Source organism: Callorhinus ursinus, unplaced genomic scaffold (assembly GCF_003265705.2).
Source record: "Callorhinus ursinus isolate GAN/ISIS: 27379988/994484 unplaced genomic scaffold, GSC_fseal_2.0 scaffold13, whole genome shotgun sequence".
In the NCBI taxonomy this organism is placed as follows: Eukaryota; Metazoa; Chordata; class Mammalia; order Carnivora; family Otariidae; genus Callorhinus; species Callorhinus ursinus.
The window spans coordinates 18,883,439-18,904,286 of NW_027397075.1; the positions used below are offsets into that span (position 1 = coordinate 18,883,439).

At 35.4% G+C, this 20,848-nt stretch overlaps 1 protein-coding gene across 12 annotated transcripts in view; it reads right to left on the reverse strand.

Annotated features, from left to right (window-relative positions):
• Nucleotides 1-20,848, reverse strand: part of CDC42BPA (CDC42 binding protein kinase alpha) — a 351,347-nt gene that overhangs the window by 35,012 nt on the left and 295,487 nt on the right. For 7 of the 12 annotated variants that reach the window (XR_012380514.1, XR_012380512.1, XR_012380513.1 and 4 more), the window contains 2 exons: nucleotides 16,264-16,368; nucleotides 12,349-12,432 (listed from right to left, as the gene is read on the reverse strand). Coding sequence is in view for 9 of the 12 variants with exons in the window: in XM_025877950.2 (XP_025733735.1) it covers nucleotides 12,349-12,432; nucleotides 16,264-16,368 (189 nt within the window). In the remaining 3 variants the exon portion in view is untranslated. The remainder of the gene's footprint in view (nucleotides 1-12,348; nucleotides 12,433-16,263; nucleotides 16,369-20,848) is intronic. The other 5 variants (XM_025877951.2, XM_025877949.2, XM_073899879.1 and 2 more) reach the window with 1 other exon arrangement.

Consider the following 20,848-nt stretch of genomic DNA (forward strand, 5'->3'; position numbering starts at 1 on the left):
GAGACAGATGGCAGCCTGAAACTTCTTGTTGCAAACCCAGTAAAGTTCTCTAAGTCTTGTCTGTCCTATCTGGTGGTAAGTCCATGTAGACTGCAGCTCTCCAGGATATCCTCTCCTTTCCAAATTAACTCTTAGAATGTTTTAATAATAAATGAATTGTATTAACTGTTCTTCTACTCCACTGTGTGAGCCTAGGGACAAATTACTTAACTTCTCTGTGTCTTACTTTCCTCTTTCTATAAAATAGGATGAATAATAGTATCTACTTCATGGGGTGGTTAAATGAGTATGTGAACATAAAAAAAGCCTTCCGAACAGTGCTGACAGAGTAAGCATTCAGAACATAGTTACTTTTGAAAACAAATTTGGCTAATTACTTATTTTATATGTGTGATTGATTTAAACTAGTAAGAACTCTATTCTATTCCAATAATATGTGAATTCTGATGACATGCTGTTATGAAGTACTAGTAGTATTTTAGTTGAGACTATCTTATAATAAAAAGCTAAAAGGACTGTTCAGGGGTGCCTGGGTGGCTCAGTCAATTAAGCGTCTGACTCTTGATTTTGGCTCAGCTCATGATCTCAGGGTCGTGAGACTGAGCCCCACGTCAGGCTCTGTACTCAGCATGGAGTCTGCTTGAGATTCTCTCCCTCTCCCTTTGCCCCCCACCAAAATAAATAAAATCTTAAAAAAAAACTAAAGGGACTATTCAAAGCTTTAAAATTTAAGTTAAAAATAAATTCTGCTCTTCTCAATTGGGATATATGATTTACACCCCACAAAAGCTTCAAAGCAGCACTAGGATCTGACTCTACCGCATCTAGAACAGAGACCACCCTCAGACTAACTGTAAAATTGCTCCCGTATGGCCTGAGCCCTGACCAACGAGGGGACATTGTGCCAGTACTCCACATGCGTCATCTCATTTAATGGAGGCAATACCCCTGTAAAGACAGGTAATATTTCCTCATGTAGATAAAGGAGATGAGACTCAGTTACTTATGGATATACAATTCATTGTGGAGTTAAAATTCTAGCCCACGTCTGTCTGATTCTGCCATCTCTCAGAGTTTGATCATTTAGAAACATGTAGAATATACTCCTAAAAAAAAACCCCAAAACTACACAAGGCATGGTTAGGTCAAGACTAGGGGCCTCCATGCCTGTGATAAAAATACAAGTACCTAATTTGTTAATATCATATAAAATCCTGCTCAGTATTTCTCTTGTGTACCAAATTTTACTCTTATTTTTTGCTCTTTGAGGACTATTCAGGGTAAATTTTTTAGCATTTTTTCGATTGTTCAAAATTATGGCAAAAGATGCAAAGTTAGTTTACTGATTTGCTCTGGAGGCTTTTATCACAACAAGAGAACTGATCAACTGCTTAAGGGAGGTAACTTCCTTCTTTCTTCTAAGGGATAACTGACAGGTCTGGAATATCAGTAATAATAACGGTAGCCACAACAAACGTTAACAGTAATTCTTGACAATACCCAAGAAATTGTTGACAAATGTATTATATACTTTTATTCCCTCCCAGAGATCTACTCAGGATGTCATAATTTTAACTGAGTATGCTGGGAAAGAAAAATGCTTTTGCAGAGTATGATTTAACTGACCAGCCAACCAACTGGTAGGTGCTCATTAAACCGTGGGAAGGGGTGAGAGGTACTACTAAAGAGTAAGGGGTCCATGTTTTGCTGATGTCAACAAAGGACAGTATAAAATAGAACATAATTAAAGATCATGATTCTGATGGCACTGACCTCTAGGCAAAACACTGTAGGATTTTGGATTTGTTTTTGGTGTAGGAGAGAGGAACAGTAACAGAAAGATTCTTGGATCCACTCCTAGGGTCCAGATTACCTGGCTTCTGATTTTTCTAAGATCCCCTTTCTGCCTCCGGGTCAGTATTTGGTTTCTAATACTTCCCCCAAGGGTAGTTTGAGGAGGAGAAAAAGAAGAAGAAAAGTCTAGGAAAAGGAGCATTAAACCTAAAGCATGGACCCAAATTAGAGTTTTAGATTATGTGACAGTTTGGAGTAAACTGAGAATTAACTATAAACTCAACATTTAAAGAGGTGGACAGAAAGAAGGGCTCTTCTCTATTCTAATTTTGTCCGTGTTGTGGACTTCAAGCTATCACTGGAGAAGGTAAAAGGTCTTTAACAGAAGCTGTGAGAGCACAGCGGAACCAATTACGACCCCTGGTAAAAGCTTAAAACCTCACTGGTGATAAGAATTTTACCACTGATAAATGACAAGAAGTCTTTACCTCATATAAACCTTTCTTTTAAACTAAATTTTTAGAAATGCTTTTTCTTTTAAACTTTCAATTATTTTGATATAATTGTAGATTCACTCCATCTTTTAAAGATGTTTTTAAAGTTTTTTTTTTTTTTAAGATTTTATTTATTTGACAGAGAGAGACAGAGAGTAGAAACAGGAGAAGCAGCAGGGAGAGGGAGAAAAAGGCTCCTGCTGAGCAGAGAGTCCAACAAGGGGCTCAATCCCAGGACCCTGAGATCATGACCTGAGTTGAAGGCAGACACTTAACTGCCCAAGCATCCCCCTGTAGATTGATTCCATCTTTTAAAAAACATGAAGTAAATTTTATTTTCGGGGAGGAAACTTAGGTACACAAAACTGAGTTAACATTTAGTCCATGAAATATCATCACAGAGGTTGGTGGAGGCCCCACTCTGGTTTTATTTTGTCTTACTGCTTTTTCCATTCATCCCTGATGATTCACTCTCCATCCTTCCCCATGAGATCTGGCACCCAGTCTAACAGGATTTATACAGGTCCTTGGGTATGTATATATCCCTGTAAATTAGATAGTTTGAGTGTGGTTTCTAGGGTATGTGAGTACCCAGGAGCACACATCAGCCACATGTTACCCATCTTTCCCCCATTTCCAACTCCCTGGCACCCTTTGTAGCAATAAATGTCTGTCCACTCCACAATGCCATGTTGCTCTCCAGAACGGCTGTATCTGTTTATACTTCCACTACCTGTGTGTGAAGCTGCCTGTTTCTTCATGTCCTTGATGTTACCTTACTTAATTTTTGACAATCTGGTGTGTATAAAGTGATAATTTTTAAATTATTCATTTTTTACTAATGAGGTTGGACATTTCTTCACATGCTTGTTGACCATCAGGATTTCATTTTCTGGGAATTACTTATTCATGTCATCTGCCAGTTTTTCAACTGGATTTCTAATCTTTTCCGTATAGAGTTGTAAGAGTTTCTTAATATTCCAGAAATTAATCCCTTATTGGTGTTAAACATTGCAAATATCTTTCACTAAGAGGCACCACCTATTAATCCACATTAACAAAGCTTTCACTGGACAAACATCTTCAATTGTGATGTAATAGAGTCCAGCAATATTTTCACCTTATGCTTTTGATCTGAGATTTTATTTTCATTGCCTAATCACAAGGAATTTCCCATTTTCTATGTATGTTTTCAATTTTAACTCATACAAACACACAGTTTAAAAAGTAAAACAGTATCACAATGCTTATAATAAAAACTGAAGTACTCCTCTGCTCCAAGTTATCCTTCCCAGAGGCAAGTTCTTTCAGCTCTTCTAGCTGTTTGCCTCTTTCTGCATCTCCACATTTCTGCGGGGGGTGGGGGGAAGCCTATACTGCTATTTCCTGATTGGAGGCATTATACTGACTTCCTATTACGGAAGAGGAGGACTCGGCACTGTTATACCAGCTACTCCCTTCATGTTCTCAGTATTGTTAGACCACAGTCTGGGGATAAATTTTACATTTGGAATTATAATTCAGTGATTTGAGAAGTATATTATAGTTTTATCTTTCTTGTGTAATCTTTTGATTTTTCTGAAATTAGTGATGAAAAACCCTAAAATTCTTAAAAATCTTTGACATTTCAAACTCATCAAATTGTTACAACTATGTGCAGTTTTTTTGTATATCAATTATACCTCAAAGTAGTCAAAAACAAAGTCACAAAGGGGAAAAAGCCTGGATTCACACTTCCCTAGGGCATTTTAAAAGTTATTCAATTGTTTTCTGGCATAGTGTTGCTATTGAAAAGTCTGATGAAAATTTCAACTCTTTTCTTCCCCCTTGAGTGACTTATTACACTTTTGTCCAATTTTTTTTTCTTTATAGGCCAAGAGTTTATTAGAATGTGTTTTCTTTTGTCAGAGTTGATTTTCTCGGCTATGCTGGGTGCCTCTGTAGGATGAGTTTCAAGTCTGCTTTATTTTAGGAAATTTTCTTGACCACAGATTTTAGTATTTTCTGTTCCTTTTGTGTTCTCTATCAGAGACTCCTATTATATAAACACTGGCCTTTCCTTGTTGTTCTTTTCTGTCCATCACTTTTCTCAAATCCTTTTTAGTCTTTCCTCATTTCTTTTCTTTTAAAAAAGATTTATTCATTCATTTGGTGGGGGGGGAGAGCGCATAGGAGAGTGGGGGGAGGAGCAGAGGAAGAGGGAGAGAGAATCCTTAAGCTGACTCTGCGCTGAGCATGGAGCCCAACATGGGGCTTGATGCCATGATCAAGAGGTGGACACTTAACTGACTGAGCCACCCAGGCATCCCTTCTCATTTCTTGATTTAAAAATTTTTTTTTCCATTTTTCTATTTATGTAAGTGATCTGTTGAGTTTATTTACTCCCAAATTCCTTATAGGTCAGTCTGTATCCTTGCAGTCGTATTTCATCTTAATTTCTAATTCTTTCCCTGGATTTCTGTCACCTCTCTTCAAATCTTGCTTTCTCCAACACTCTCATTTCTAAGGTTTGTTATTTCTAATTTTTGTTGTTTCACAGCTTCTATCATTTTATTTTCTTCTGAAATATTGATTGTAGTTTTTTTGGTTTCATATTTATGTCTTTCTGGCACACTTTCAGTTTTTAAGATACATTATTCTCTTTTTGTGTGTGTGAGATTTGACTGAACATTTTCCTCATTTTTAAGTGAAATGACTTTTCCTGTACTTCTATGAGGGAGGGGTAGGCCAGGGTAATTTTCCCAGCTCCATGCCTTTGCATAAAATGGTTTTTTTTTTTTTAAAGATTTTATTCATTTGACAGAGAGAGACACAGCGAGAGAGGGAACACAAGCAGGGGAAGTATGAAAGGGAGAAGCAGGCTTCCAGCAGAGCACAGAGCCCAAGGCAGGGCTCAACCCCAGGACCCGGGGACCATGACCCGAGCCGAAGGCAGATGCCCAGTGACTGAGCCACCCAGGCGCCCCAGCATAAAATGATTTTTTAAAAATGACCTCATGCTTTCTGAGCTCTTCCTCCCCTGTTCTTAATCATCTGGACTTTCTCTTTCCTTTCCGAAGGATAGGAACCCATTCCTGGCTGACCCTCCTTAGGCTGGGGTTGTGATCTGGAAGGGCGTTCTGAGCATCAAGTTTCGAGGGCTTACAACTGCAGCACTGTTGCATCTTCCTACCATCTTGCCTTCCTTGCTCTCACCTGTAGGATGGAGCTTGCAAAATCCTCTTGGTTTCTTCTGTTCTCGAGATGCCCAGCAGTGCATACTTGTGCTCTGGCGGTTTTCTGGCTCTGGGATTATCATGAATCCCTCTTTCTCTAGCACAGTATTAATACCATGGCAGGAAGGAGGGGGCAGGGGGGGTCTTATAGACGACTTTTTTTTCCCCCTATCAGTTTGTATTTTGGAGTTTGTGGGAAAAATCTCATCTATTGTTCAGGTCTCATCTGTAGCATTTTTGTTTGTTTGTTTTTTTAAGCTTTGATACCTATCCAGTTGGTTTGTCTGTTTTTACGGAGAGATTCAGTGAGATTCAAAAACCACACTCCCACTGAGACCAAGTTCCCAGAATCCTCTACCCTCTACTCACTGGATTCTAGAGACTCACCGACATATATTTTTCATTAAAATGTTTTTAGATTGTATTTATTAATTTATTCATTTTTAAGATTTTATTTGACAGCAAGAGAGGGAACATAAGCAGGGGGAGTGGGAGAGGGAGAAGGAGGCTCCCTGATGTGGGGCTCAATCCCCAGGACCCTTGGGATCATGACCTGAGCCACCCAGGCGCCCCTAGATTGTATTTAAAAAGGTGGTACTGATTCACATTTCCACCTATAATGTGTCACAGTATCTTATTGATAACAAGGATATGTACACCACAAATGTAAAGAGGTAGTTCATTATTACTTTAATCTGCTTTTCTCCAACTTCTTGTAAGTGTGACCATCTTTTCACTCTGTCATTTTAAGTTTTCATTGGCCTATTCCTGGCTTTTGGCCAGTTAACTACTGCATGTTCATCCCCTTGTTTATAAAAGCTCTTGGTGCATGCAGATATTAACCCTCTGTCCTCTGCCCAGCATTTTCTCTACTATATTGTTTGTTTGAGGGGTGTGAATTAAAATCTCCAATCTGTCTCTAACCTGCTCCTCCCAGGTTCTTAGTTCTTGCTTTATATAGGTTAGGGCTTCTTTGTAAGTCCCATACACATTCATGATCATTATTTTCTTTATCTATTATTCCCTTTACTAGCATACAATGTCCTCTTTTGCGCCATTTGGTGTTTTACACCTTAAACTCCCTATTACAGTATGTATCTGTGACCTCTGTTTTCCTTTATTTTCTTCCCTTCCATCCACCTTTGCTTTCAGCCATGTGGCTTTCTCACTGGCTCTCATGGTAGGCTCACTCTGGGGAGCCAGCCGCCATGTAGGAAGACTGAGGGTGTCATTTGGGCAGACCTGAGCATTGGCTGCCTGTCATGGGAGTGAGCCATCCTGGACACACAGCACAGCTGAACCTCCTCCACACATCTGTAGCCTCAGCTCACAGCTAACCACTCCCATATGGCAGACCCTCTGTGAGAGCTCCCACTGGAGCCCTTCTTAAACTCATACCCACGAAACTGTGAGCATAATAAAAATGTTTTCTAAGACACTGGGATTTGAGACAATTTATGGCAGTTAAGAGCACCAGGTCCCCATGTTTTCCTTTCTCCTTTTTCTCTTTCCTGCCTCAGTTCAATGAATACCATTTCCTTCTGCAGGTATGAAAATTACATATTTTATATGCTAGTCTTCTATTGATTCCTTTCAACCATTAAGATTCAAACTGGTGCTTACTTTCCTTATCAAGTTACCAATATTTATTTAAATATTTATATGCTACTAATATGTCAGGTACTGTTCTAAGGTGTTTACAAATATTAAGCTTCTTTAAACTCCAAAGAATCCAGGTGAAATGGATACTATGATTGTATTCATTTCTGATGAGGAAATGGAAGCAGGGAAAGGTAACTTGCTCAACTTCACACAGCTAATTAATGATGGAGCTGTGACTGTAATTTAGGAGGCCCTGTTAGGAACCCACCAATATAACTACCATGCTTTGCTGTCTCTGCAGCTTCTCCCCAGATGAGACAAATGCCCAAGCATGCTCACCTCACCCGATTCTTACACTTACCTCCACTGTGTTTGTATTTAGATTAATTCTGATCTGCTTTAAATATGTATTTCCTTTCTCTTTGATTTTTGTAGAGTGAGGGTGCTTGCTTTTACAGACTACAGTAAAGTCCTCTGAGATACCTAGTCACCCTATTTCCCAAATCTCTCACAGTGGCCTTGTGGCTTTATATCTCTTTTTGATGGAGAATTTCCTCCGAGAATATTTTTTTCTTCCAGTTTTATTGAAATATAACTGACATATAATGTATTAGTTTAAAATATACACCATCATGGCTTGATACATGTATATAATGCAAAATGATTACCAAATAAGTTAACATCCTTCATCTCTTATAGTTATAATTTTTTTCTTGAAGGGAGAATGTTTAAGATCTACTCTCTAAGCAAGTTTCAAATATACAATACAGTGTTGTTAACTATAGTCACCATGTATTCCATTCGTCTGCAGAACTTACTTATCTTGTAACTGGAAGTCTGTACCTTTTCCCTCATCTCCCAACCCCACCTCTGATAACCAACATGTTCTCCATTTCTATGAGTTCAAATTTTTAAAATTCTACATGTAAGTGAGATCATATAGTATTTGTCTCTTATTTCATTTAACATAATGCCCTCAAAGTCCATCCATGTTATCACAAATTACAAGATTTTCCTCTTTCTTATGATCATGATATTCCAGTGTGTGTGTGTGTGTGTGTGCGCGCACGCACACATTTTCTTTATCCATTCATCTGTCAATGGACACTTAGATTATTCCCACGTTTTGACTATTGTAAATAATGCTGCACTGAACATGGGGGTACATATATCTCTTTGAGATAGTGATTTTGTTTCCTTCAGATATATACCCACAAGTGGAGTTGTTGGACCATATGGTAGTTCTATTTTTAATTGTGTGAGGAACCTCCATACGATTTTCCACAGTGGCTGCACCAACTTACACTCCCACCCACAGTGCACAACCCTTTTCTCCACATCCTCACTAACACTTGGTATCTCTTTGTCTTTTGGATGGCAGCCATTCTAATGGGTACAAGGTGATTATCTCATTGTGGTTTTGATTTGCATTTCCCTGATGATTAGTGATGTCAAGCACCATTTTATGTATCTTTGGCAATTTTTTTGGATGTCTTCTTTGGAAAAATGTCTACTCTGGTCCTCTGCCCATCTTTTAATTGGATTATGTGGTTGTTTTTTGTTTTGTTTGGGTTTTTTTGTTTTGTTTGGCTATTGAGTTCTAGGAGTTCTTTTATATTTTGGATATTAACCCCTTACCAGATATATGACTTACAAATATTTTCTCTTATTCCACAGGTTGCCTTTTCACTTTGTTAATGGTTTTCTTTGCTGTGCAGAAATTTTTTACTTTGATGTAATTCCACTTACTCATTTTTGCTTTTGTTTTGATATCAAATCCAAAAAAATCATTCCTAAGACCAATGTCAAGGAGATTACCCACTGTTTTCTTCTAGGAGTTTTATGGCTTCAGGTCTTATGTTCAAGTCTTCAATCTGTTTGAGTTGATTTTTGTGTATGGTGTGAGATAGTGGTCCAGTTTCATTCTTTTGCATGTGGATATCTAGTTTTCCCAGCACTAATTACTGAAGAGACTGTCCTTTCCCCATAGTATATTTTTGATGCCTTTGTCATAAATTAAGTGATCATATATATGTTCAATAAACAGGTATATGCATATTTATTTTTGGGATCTCTATTCTGTTCCATTGATCTATGTGTTTGTTTTTATGCCAATACCATACTGTTTTGGTTACTATGGCTTTGTAATACAGTTTGAAATTAGGAAGTGTGATGCCTCCAGCTTTTTCTTTCTCAAGATTGCTTTGGCTCTTTGAGGGGACTTTTATGGTTCCATACAAATTTTAGCATTGTTTTTTCTATTTCTGTGAAAAATGCTGTTGGAATTTTGATAGGGACTGCATTGAATCTATAGATTGCTTCATGTAGTATAGACATTTTGACAATATTAATTCTTCTAATCTGTGAACATATAATACATTTCCATTTATTTGTGTCTTAATTTCTTTCATCAGTGTCTTATTAGAGTTTTCAGTGTATAGATCTTCCACCTCCTTGATTAACCTTATTCCTAGGTATTTTATTCCTTTCAATGCAACTGTAAATGGGATTGTTATCTTAATTTCCCTTTCTGATAGTATGTTCTTAGTGTATAAAAGAGTATTTCCAGAGAAGTTTTTTTTTTTTTTAATAAAACTTACTAAGTTCTTGTATACATGAAAATATTTTTAACTTACTCTCATAATTAAGTGATACTATGGCTTGGTTAAAATTTTAGGGTTCAAAGTTCTTTTTTCTTCAACATATTGAACACTTAACTGTTTTCTTGCATTTAGTGTTGACATTGAGAAGTCTGGTATCAATTTAATTTTTCTTTACAGATGATTTACTCTTTGTCTTTGAAAGTTTTTAGGATTTTCTCTTGATCTATGATATCCTTAAATTTTACTATAATGTGTCTAAGTGTAAGTTTTTAAAAATTATTCTCTTTAGCACATAATGATGTATTTCAATATGAAGTTTTTCATCTTTAATTACTGGGAAATATTAAGTGATTATTTCTTCAAGTGCTTCTGTTTTCTTCTTTCCCCTTCCAAGTCCTACTACAGAGATACTGAAACTATTTCTGTCATATGTCTTATATCATCCATGTCATCTTCCACCACATTAACTTGTTCTTCTCCTACATCTAGTTTGCTCATTCTATTAAAGCCATCTGCTGAGTTCTTCATTCCAGCAGTTATATTTTCACATGAAGCACTTGCAAATTATTTTTCTTCATAGGTGCCTTATCCCACTCCATGTTACCAAGAGACTTCCTTTTTAAAAAAATCTTTCAGATACTTACTGTGCCTATTTTAAATTAATATTCTGGTCTCAGAATTTTGCTATATCTAGCATAGGTTATTCAGCTTGTTTTTCTTTTATACCAGTTATACTTCTGTATATTTTATTAGCTTTTCAGATCCATCAACCTGTCTCTCACTCTGTGGTTTATCCAAGGTTTCTGTTCTGAGGAGGGAGATCATTTGTTTTCCAATTTTTAGAATTTCTTTGTAGGAGCTTGAGATATAAGCAACTAAATCTTCATGTTCTACCATAATCAATACTCAGTGATAGTTATGTTGAATAGAATGAAAAAATAGTAATTCACCTGAATTTTTCACTAAATGTTTCTCTTTTTCAGTGGTTTGTCAACTTCAATCTTAGATTCTTCTGAATGGCCTCAACTTAATATTTTCTTTACAATGCATCCTCTAAGCACTACTCCTTACAATAGTAGACTTCAAAACACTGAATTTAGGAAGATGAAAACAAGGAAACCACAAAAAAGAGAGCAAGCATAGAAGCAATAATTTCTATTCATTGGAAATATCCATTTATTTTACTACCTACATGAACTAACTATGCCAGATAAGTAAGTAATGCCAATCTGTGTTTTCTAGAACCCCAAACCATCTCAAGTTATGGTGCAATTATGTGTTTAGTTGCTAATTGTATATCTAACATTAATAGATATTTTTTAAAAGAAAATACTTAGACATGTACAGATCTACATGCAAATATTGGCTCCGTAGTTTACTATTTGTGTGACATTTGGAAAGTTAATTTCTTTAAGCCTTAGTTTTCTGCTCTATGGAGACATATTAGACACCTCCACACACTGTAGTAAGAATTGAATTAGAAACTTTTAGACATATGATAGAATAATAGTGACAGAAATAATGATAGAGTAGATAGATACTGTCTAGGGCATATTCCTATTCAGGAAATTGTAGATATGATTATGAAGCTGCTCTTTATATTATTTTTTGATTGATAATTTAAGAGGTCTTCTAAAATGTTTAATCCCATAAATATTTATGTAAGTATTTCTAGAATAATGTTAAGGCTATTTTCCTGTAGATATAAAAATAAAAGTATAACCCCAAAGAACCAGCAAAACACAAACCCAGCATTCTTCTGAACTTTGCAGGTCTGTAGTCTTTCTCCTGAATCAAATATGCATTTGAGTGCACGCTAATGCTGTGCTTATGGTATATTTAAGTTGCACATTCCTCCACTACTATGTATTCCATGTTTTATATTTTAAAATGGGGGGGGGGCGCCTGGGTGGCTCAGTTGGTTAAGCAGCTGCCTTCGGCTCAGGTCATGATCCCAGCATCCTGGGATCGAGCCCCGCTTCAGGCTCCTTGCTCCACAGGAAGCCTGCTTCTCCCTCTCCCACTGCCCCTGCTTGTGTTCCCTCTCTTGCTGTGTCTCTCTGTCAAATAAATAAATAAAATCTTTAAAAAAAAATGGGAACAATTAATAATGAAAAATTGTTTGGAATTTTGAAAAAATTGGTTTATCAATGATTTTATTTCTCCTTCAATTTGTTAGTGCCCAAAACTGATTTGAAAAAACCTTAAGAGCATAAAGCAAAAGGAGAATATACTTTAAAAACAGTAATCTTTCAAAAGCCCAGAAATTATAAAAAAGAAAAGGCATAAAACTTCCAACTTGTCAAGCTTTTCCGCTAATAAATAAAACCAACCAAACCAAACCATGTACTTCAATATAGCCGTTCCATCTTCAATTTTTATAATTTTTTAGATTGAAATTATTAAAAAAAATAGAAAAAAGGAAGAAAAACAAAACAAAACAAACTTTACAACACTCTTCCTACCTTTCTTAGTGGTGGTTATTTCCAGTCATATAACATTTATTTTCTTTCCAAGCTTTTATGTTTGCAATTTTGAGGAAACCAATAGCAAAAATCACAGCAAATACAAAAAGTAGAAGAAATCCTTATTTGTATTTTTTTTTTCAGAACACATCATGCTTATATCTAGATTGAGTACCTTAGCTGGAAAGCCAGTTGAACCAGGACATCCCTTTTTCCTTAAGGTTGGTGTGTGAACTGGAGGAGGAGTACTGTCTACAATCTGAATCCAGGAGCAAAAAAGGAAATAAATGTCATGAAACACTCCATCTATTTCACATATCACTAAAAATAAATCAAAGTAAATAAAGCCAAGCAAGACATCAATAAGGCAAAAAATATCTCAATGAAGCTAAAATTCTCATAGTGTTGATAATTTAAATTTCAGCCTGCAATGTCTACAAATGAAATAGTTGCTCAATTAGCAGAAAAAAAAATTTGTCTGGAAATTTAAAAAGAAATGATTCAGAAAAGAGAATCCACAGAAGAAAACAAAAACGTCACAGCATACAGCCTACATAAAAATGAGGATATTAATTTTCAACTTCATCTGAAAATGCACATTAATTATTAAAAGTATCTGATTTTTAAAAAAGGATTTAAAATAAAAATATTTAGAAGATTCTTTTAACTCCTAACTTCTATACACAGAATGTATGTTACACATATGGAACACAATTCAGTGGATTTGTGTGTGTGTCTGTGTGTGTATGTAGAAAGAGAGGGAAAGAGACATTGATTAGTGGGATTTTGTGCAGAAATCAATTTCCAAAGAAGGGAGTTAGACTATTTAGTATTATTGGAATTCAGAACCTAACATACAAATTCAAAAGTTAAAAGCCATATCTTTATAAGACATTAATGTAAGATATTTCTTTCAATGAAAGGAACCAGTGATTTTACTGGAAAAGAGACATCACTTGATTAGCAAAGTATTAAAAAAAAGGCACAAAGAATTACTTCGTTTTAGGATGCTAAGCAAGCAAACAAGATGAAAAAACTAGCTTTGAATAAAGTTATAGAACAGTCTAAAATATTAAGAGAAAAATAAATGATCTCTCTTTGTCTTTGTTACTATATAAACAGAGTATTTTCTATGCCCTATAACCTTAAAATGCAATTGAATTGGGCTTCTCAGAGTTTTCTGCTTGTGAGTTTACTTCTAATTTAAATTTACCTTTAAATAGCTTGAAAAAGTTTTGAACCCAATTATAAACTAATGTTTAAAAATGTAAACATGAGAAATTAAAGAGAGGAACACTGGAAACCTATATAAAAGTTAATAAAAAGCAATAGGAAACAAAATTGACATTATAATTTACACAGAAAGCCCAAGAGAAGTTTAGAAAAAAAGGAGTGAAGTAAGGGTGTTGGATACAAGATCAACAGAATTCATGAAGACCATAAGAATATATATTTGGAAAAGATTCCATTCACTGCAGTAACAAAAACTTTAAGGTACCTAGGAACAAATGTAACAAGCAATATGAAGTAAATTCATAAAGAAATTAACAAAACTTTACTGAAAGATATAAAAGAATATCTAAGTGATAATATGTATACCCTGTTCATAGATGGAAAGACCCAATCACAAAGATGTCAATTCTCCTCAGATAAATCTATGAAATTCAATGCAATTTCAATCAAAGGCTCCACATGGAACCTGACAAACTGATTCTAAAAGTCATATGTAAAACTAAAGGGTCAAAAGGAAAAGGAAAAAGAATAAGGTGGGTGGGAGTGGCTGATTATACCAGGTGAATTATTTTAGGGTTACAGTAACTAAGACAATGTGATATCGATACAGGAATAGACAAAAAGAACAACAGAAGAGAAAAAAGAACCCCCAAACAGACCCATATATATAAGGCAGAGATTGTTTTACAAATCAATGGGGGAAATATAGTAGAGTTGGCTGTTCATATGAGAAAAATAGATTTAGAACGCCATTTCACATAATATGTAACAATAAATTTCAGTTTAAGGTCCTAAACAGGCAAAATAAAAAATTTTAAACTTTTAGAAAAAAGTAGGGAAGAAAAATTTTAAATGCTGCATAGGGAAGAACTGCTTTAGGAAGACATAAAAAACATAAGTCATAAAGGAAATGATTGATATATATAAGCCTACTTTAAAATAAACACTGTTGCAAGACAAAAAGACACCAAATAAAATTTTAAAATAAGCCACGGACTGGAAGAAAAGATTTGCAGTGCATATAGCCAGCCAAGGATTAGTATCCAGATTACATAAAGAACACTTACAAAAAATAGGAAAAATAATTCAGTAGAACAACAGACAAAAGACATAAACAGGCAAACCACCAGTGGTCAATAAACATAAAAAGATGCTGAATTAACACTTGAGATCAGAGAAATGCAAATTAAAAACAAAAATGCCACTCCATACCCATCAAATTGGCAAAAGTTAATGTCTGACAGTACCAAGGGTTGGTGAGGATGTGGGAAAATGGGGAACTCTCACATATTGCTGGTGGGAGTGAAAGTTGGTCCAACCACTGTAGAAAATAATTTGGCAAAATCTAGTTAAAGTTGAAAATGCATATACCACACAACCCAATAATTCAGCTTCCAGGTATATATATGCTAAACAAACTGCACATTTGCAAAAGCAGATAGCTACTAGGATGTTCACTTCAGCACTGACTGTAATAACAAAAATTGGAAACAACCTAAATATCTAACAATAGGAGAGTGCATAAATGGGGTATATTCATAAAATGAAATATTATGTAACAGTTATAATGAATCAACTAAATGGACGCATATCTGCATGAGTCGAGCTCAGAAGCATATGCTGAATGAAAGAAGTTACAGAAAGATAAAGCTTTATGTTTGTGTAAAACATAAATATAAAACAAACATTCTCATATATTGTTTATGGATACAAATGAAGTGAAATTTAAAACGAAGGAAGAGGATGCGCATCAATTTCAGGGTCTTTAGATATGTCTGAGTAAGGAGAGAGGGGAATGGTATAGGGAAGGGTGTTTCAATTCTCTGGAATATATTCTTTCTTTGAAAACAAATTTGAAAAGGACAGGGCAAAATGTTCACATCTGTTAAATCTGTGGATGGTGGTTACATGTGTGTTTATTATCCTCTGTATGCTTGAGATATTTCAGCATTAAACATGTATAAGCTCGAAATATTGAAACAATGATTAAAAAAAAAAAAGCAGAGATGCATCAACTTAACCAGTCTGAGGTAGTCTGTCACAAGGTTGTAAAAAATCAAGTCAGAATCTAACTACAAATCACACTTCACTTCAGACAGCTTTCCAGAGCAGACTGTCTGCTTCCCTTGAACACGAGACACAGCTCTAGAGAGAATATGGGGAAAAAAGGGGCTCTGTCAGAACTGCAAGCTGAGTGAAGAATTCAAATTGCATCTCGAGGCAGGAGAGCTTCACCGAGGCATGACATATCCTTCTCACTCGTTGAGGAAATGACCTCTGTTGAGAAAACTGGCTGACTGGCTGTTTGAAACCACTGACTTAACATGAGGTACAAAACAACACTGTTTTTGTATTATTAAAAGGCATGACATAGTTGAATGCCTCTTGCGGACTGAGCAGTTAGAATAAACTATTCAGTGGCCAGCAGTGGCAATTTTCATTTTAAGCTGTACTTATGAAGTAACAGTTGTGTAGGTCTTATTATATTTACTGGACGAATTAAAATACGAGAATGGCACCTGACACTGCCATGTGACTACCAAGTTTATATCTGACAATTCCAAAATTGAGATAACCCTGCCCTCTGCCCCACATAGTCCTTTACTTAAAATAAAGGCTACCTTTATAAGTAAATAAGTATCTGTCTATTTTAGGTTGAATCTGTGGGGGGCAACTTGTGACTTTTGTTTTAGAGTCGTATTTACGTTATCAGTCAAATGCAATCATCTCCAACAGATTGTGACTTATTATGTAATATATTTGATTAAAAGAAGAGTCAGATTTCACTTGTTTTTGCGATTCCCTCTTTCCTGACACAAGTGAAAAGTTGGGAAGCAAGACTGCTCCAATGAGGCACCTTAACTGGCTCAGCTTCACTAGATGTGGAAGGAGATGTGGACCTTGACTGGATGTTAACCTTGACGTTCGGATTCCGTACATATGTGTTCTCAACGGGATCGGTCTAGGAAGATAAGTCGGGAGAAAAAAAACCCAAGAAATCACTTTCAAACAATGTGCAGCTCTTAGCAAATTTCTGTAAGGCATAATCATGATAACATTTCTTGAGAAGAGGAAAACAAACTTCGGTTTGAATATTCACCTTTGGGATGTGTCATCACACAAAAGCATAACTGCTAGCTTTAATGTAAACAAAGATAAAGACAACAGTTAACAAAATGCTCCCATCTTCACTGCCGGTCTCCGACTTTGAGCACTGGTCTCCACTACATGTTCTTGACTTGTATTCCACAAATGAAATCATACGTGTGAATTAAGTGCAGAGTACTTAACAGAGTATGTGCTGCAGATCAGAGATAATTTTGTCCTTCATAAGAAGGAAATTTGGTCATCTACCAAGCATTACTTGAAAGTAAAAGAAACTAATTTATCAGTTTTGTGTCAGCTGAGGGCAACACTACTTTTTTATTCTGCAGCAGAAATACCAGCACTTATATTCAGTTGCATCCTTTTAACCAAGTATTTTTAGAAACTCAAAATGCTTGGGGTTAAAACTTAGCATTAAAGACCTTATGGAGCATACCAATCGAGGATATATTCAGTTTGGCAGTTTTTGAAATTACCAGGATTGCATTTTTGAAATGAAGGGCAATGAAAGCAATTTTGAAAAGAGGTTGGGGAATTTGTTTCAACTGTATTGTACAGCAAGAACAATGCTTAGATCAGAAGCTACAATTCAATAAAATGAACAATCAGCTTAAGGATTTTAAATAGGTACTTAAAATATTTTTTCTTTTCCTTTACTATTATTATGGTTACTCTTTTAGGGACAGGCTAGTGGGCTGGCTAACCCTGCCGGAGTCCTCTGCTGGGCACAGGCAGGTTTTCTGGCAAACCAAAAGGCAAGACTTTGGTGGGGATGACTCACATAGCTCCCAACCAGGCCTTAAACCTTTAGTTACTGCGCTCAGGGCAAGTGGGGAGAAGAAGGGTCTCTGGGAGGGCATCTAAGGAACTTGGAGCAGCAGCTATCTATGTACCATCAGCTAGGAAGGTATTTCAATATTTTAAAAACTGGAACACCTGAGCTGAAGCATACCAGCTGTATGTCCGCTCTAAAGTGTGCAGGGTGGCTGATTTCAGAAAACTAGTACAGCTTATGAAGTGGGAGAGCCAGGCCCGAATCCCACTCCTTGACTTCAAATCCAGTATTATTTTTGTGGTACCAGAGGCATCTCCACATTAAAGGTACTCATAGCAATTTAATGGTCATGGAGAATGAGTTACATGATCTCTTTTCCTGACAGTGAACTCTGATCACGAACAGGAGAGTGGAAAAAAAGAAACTGAGACTCTTAAGACAAGTTTTGCCCAGTTCACAATTTTACGCAGGGAGAGTCAGGGAGAAGGTACTCCTTTTAAATTATTAATCTGGAATATAAATCTGGGCTGGAGATAGGGCAGAAAGATCCTACTTTCTAGAAATCTCCTCCTTCTAGTTTCCATACAATTACATAAACTGCAAGCTGAGTAAGAGGGGAGGTGGTTCAGTTAAAATGGAATTGATAAGCAAAGCAGTCCTGATGCATTTTACACTAATAAGAACGTAAAATGACCTCAAATAATCAAGTTAAGTAACTCATAAAGTTCTAAAGAAGTGCCCAAGTAGGGGATTTGCTAAGTGTGAAAAACTGGGCATTTTAATAAAATTTAAGTTTCTGATCTGTCACACAAAAGCCTGTAGCCCATAGCTTGAGCCAAAGAGATAAAAGCAGAAGTTCCTGTGCAAAGAATAATGCTGTGAATGGGATTGGACAGCTAATATAGTGGCTTTCTGCCTCTGGTCCAATTACTTTAAAGATACCTCAAAAATGAGAAAGGCAGGAGCTTGCTGTATTCAGGAGTACAGGCTGACAATTGAAAAGCAGATCTGCTCTTTGAGCCCTGTGAACACACACTGGCCAGAGGTAAGCATGCGGTTTGATTACTTCTACTTTCTTGCACTGACATTAGAACACGCTGCCTTAAGACATTTTGTCAGCATGTGCCGCTGGGAGGTATACACCACAGAAATCATCACCCCTAAAAATCGACCCCACCCCTTGCCCCCACCCCATAGTTGGTTCTTCAAACATTCACCATCATGTTTCACGACCCTATGAAAACTGTGACATGATGACAGTGTGATACTGAACAAAGGGAAAAATACACCATCAAAGTTTAATCCTTGATTACAGAAATCAGTGATTCTTAAAGAACGCTTGAGGCTTTAAATACATACCTCTTGGCCCTTCTTTAGAATTACTGTCATTTATAAAAATTCTGTTTCTCCTAACAAGTTTTTAACTCATAAATGAAAAAAGAAAACAACAGGAATGAGAATAGATTTTAAAATGATTTTCTTAGCTGCATGAGGTAAAACTGGTTATTCAAAAGAGGAAACATTTAGATTTAAAAACTAACCCAATACCAATTCTAATAAAATAGAATAATAAAAATTTGCATACCAGCTTCTTGGAACTATATGCTCTTAAAATAGATTCCAGAGATTAAACAAAATCAGGTAGTTTTTGTTAAAACAGATTAACAGTAAGTAAAAATATCTGAGTAATATTTTGAGATGGCATTGAGTATATTTAAAAAGTTGAGCTACGCCATTTATGATGATACTCTGGTTTTTAAAAAAAACCATGAATGTATAAGCGAAGTTTAAAAATTACCACTTTATTTCTCAAAAGTGTGTTTCTTAGAAGGACAAGGAATAAAGTTTGGTAAAGATGAATAAAACTCATGGCAATAACGTTTTGAATACTGAATTAACAAATTTTTTCCCACATCTTCTAAAAGCTATTAGAAGCTAATACCTGTTAGATTAATAGATTTACACATTTCATTTCCTTTCTGGATTACTGTCAGTGTAAACAATATCTAAAAAGAGGTTTAATAGGAAAAATAAGAAAAATATAATACCACTTACATATTTTCTAATTCAAAGTGTTAATTACCACCAGCAGGACTGGTTTTTCAAGATGTTATTAATTTTATCTATAATTACATGCTTACTGATACATTTATAATTAAGGACTTATTCTATCCACTAAAAAGCAATTAATTTTACTGAGCTTTCAGAATACTCAGTAACTATAAGCCATACTTTGCAGACAGCCTAAAATTAACTTAATAATTAATTGGCAATGATTCAGATATAACATGGCAGCAAAGCATCTGATTAATAGCACATCGATTATGTTTACCTTCCAAACCTTTATCGTGGTTATAATACAATCGTTAATAGTATACTTAAACCATGGAAGTTAAATTCTTTGTGTTTCGAAAAACTATATAGCATTAAATGTAAGCAATGACTTGAATTAATGATGCAGGAAAAGCTGATAAACATGATATACATCCATAGCAGAGATATCACAATTCAATAATTGCATTTAGCATTGTAGAAAGAATGATAAAAAGGAGAAAATAGTGAAAAGCAATACATAGCTAATATTAATTGGACAGTACCTGCTGATAGTATCTGGAGGAAGATCTTGGAAACAAATCTTAACCGAACCATATAAGCAATTCACTCAATATTTCTAAGCTGCAATCTACTGAGAAAGATGAGGAATATCTTTATGTAAATGTGATTTTTTTCTATTTTCTGGTTAACTAATTCTTTTTTCTAAGTAAACCTACTTCAAGGAGTTATTCTGATGAACAGGCATTAGAAACATCTACCACACTCCAATGTCATTTTTTACCTACTGCTCTACTCTTCAGGGGGAAAAAAAGAAAAACTGAATGAGTATCAGCAGTATCATCCACAATACATAACACTGTCATGTAAAAAGTCCATAATGTTTCCTGAATCTATTAGGATGTCCCTACTGAGTGATCCACAAAATTTATTTTTAGAGTAGTGCAGTAAAATAGAAAAGTTTTCTTTCCCCCTAGGATCAGATCTGAGTTTTAGGTGAACTCCTCAAATTATGCAGTATGGTTTTCTGATAAATAATAAAAACAACTAAAACAACTCATCTTGAACATGTATCAATGGGCCTTTTCTACTCCAAAAATAATTATAGATTTGAACAAACACAAGAAGCAAAACATTCTCATGAGAAACCTGGTTTTAAAGTAAAAGATACCAAGATTTGATACAGATTAGATATAGATTTTTAAAAAAGCTTACATCTAACATGTTGTTTGGTATTTGTAAATACAAAACTCTAAATTAACCAAAAAAATACAATTTTCATCAATTATCTTTACCCCTTAGCTAGAAGTATTTTCGAAACAAAGTGGCAAGTAATCCAATTTTTTGTATTAAAGAAACACTTCAAAACCTCAAAGTTTCACTGATATAATTTTTTTTGTTAACTGAGCTTATGATAAAAAACAGTATTATGGAAATACTGTATCATTTGGAAAACAAATCTAACATTTTATTGTCCTAAAACAAAAAATAAATCACTGAAGGTTACGAC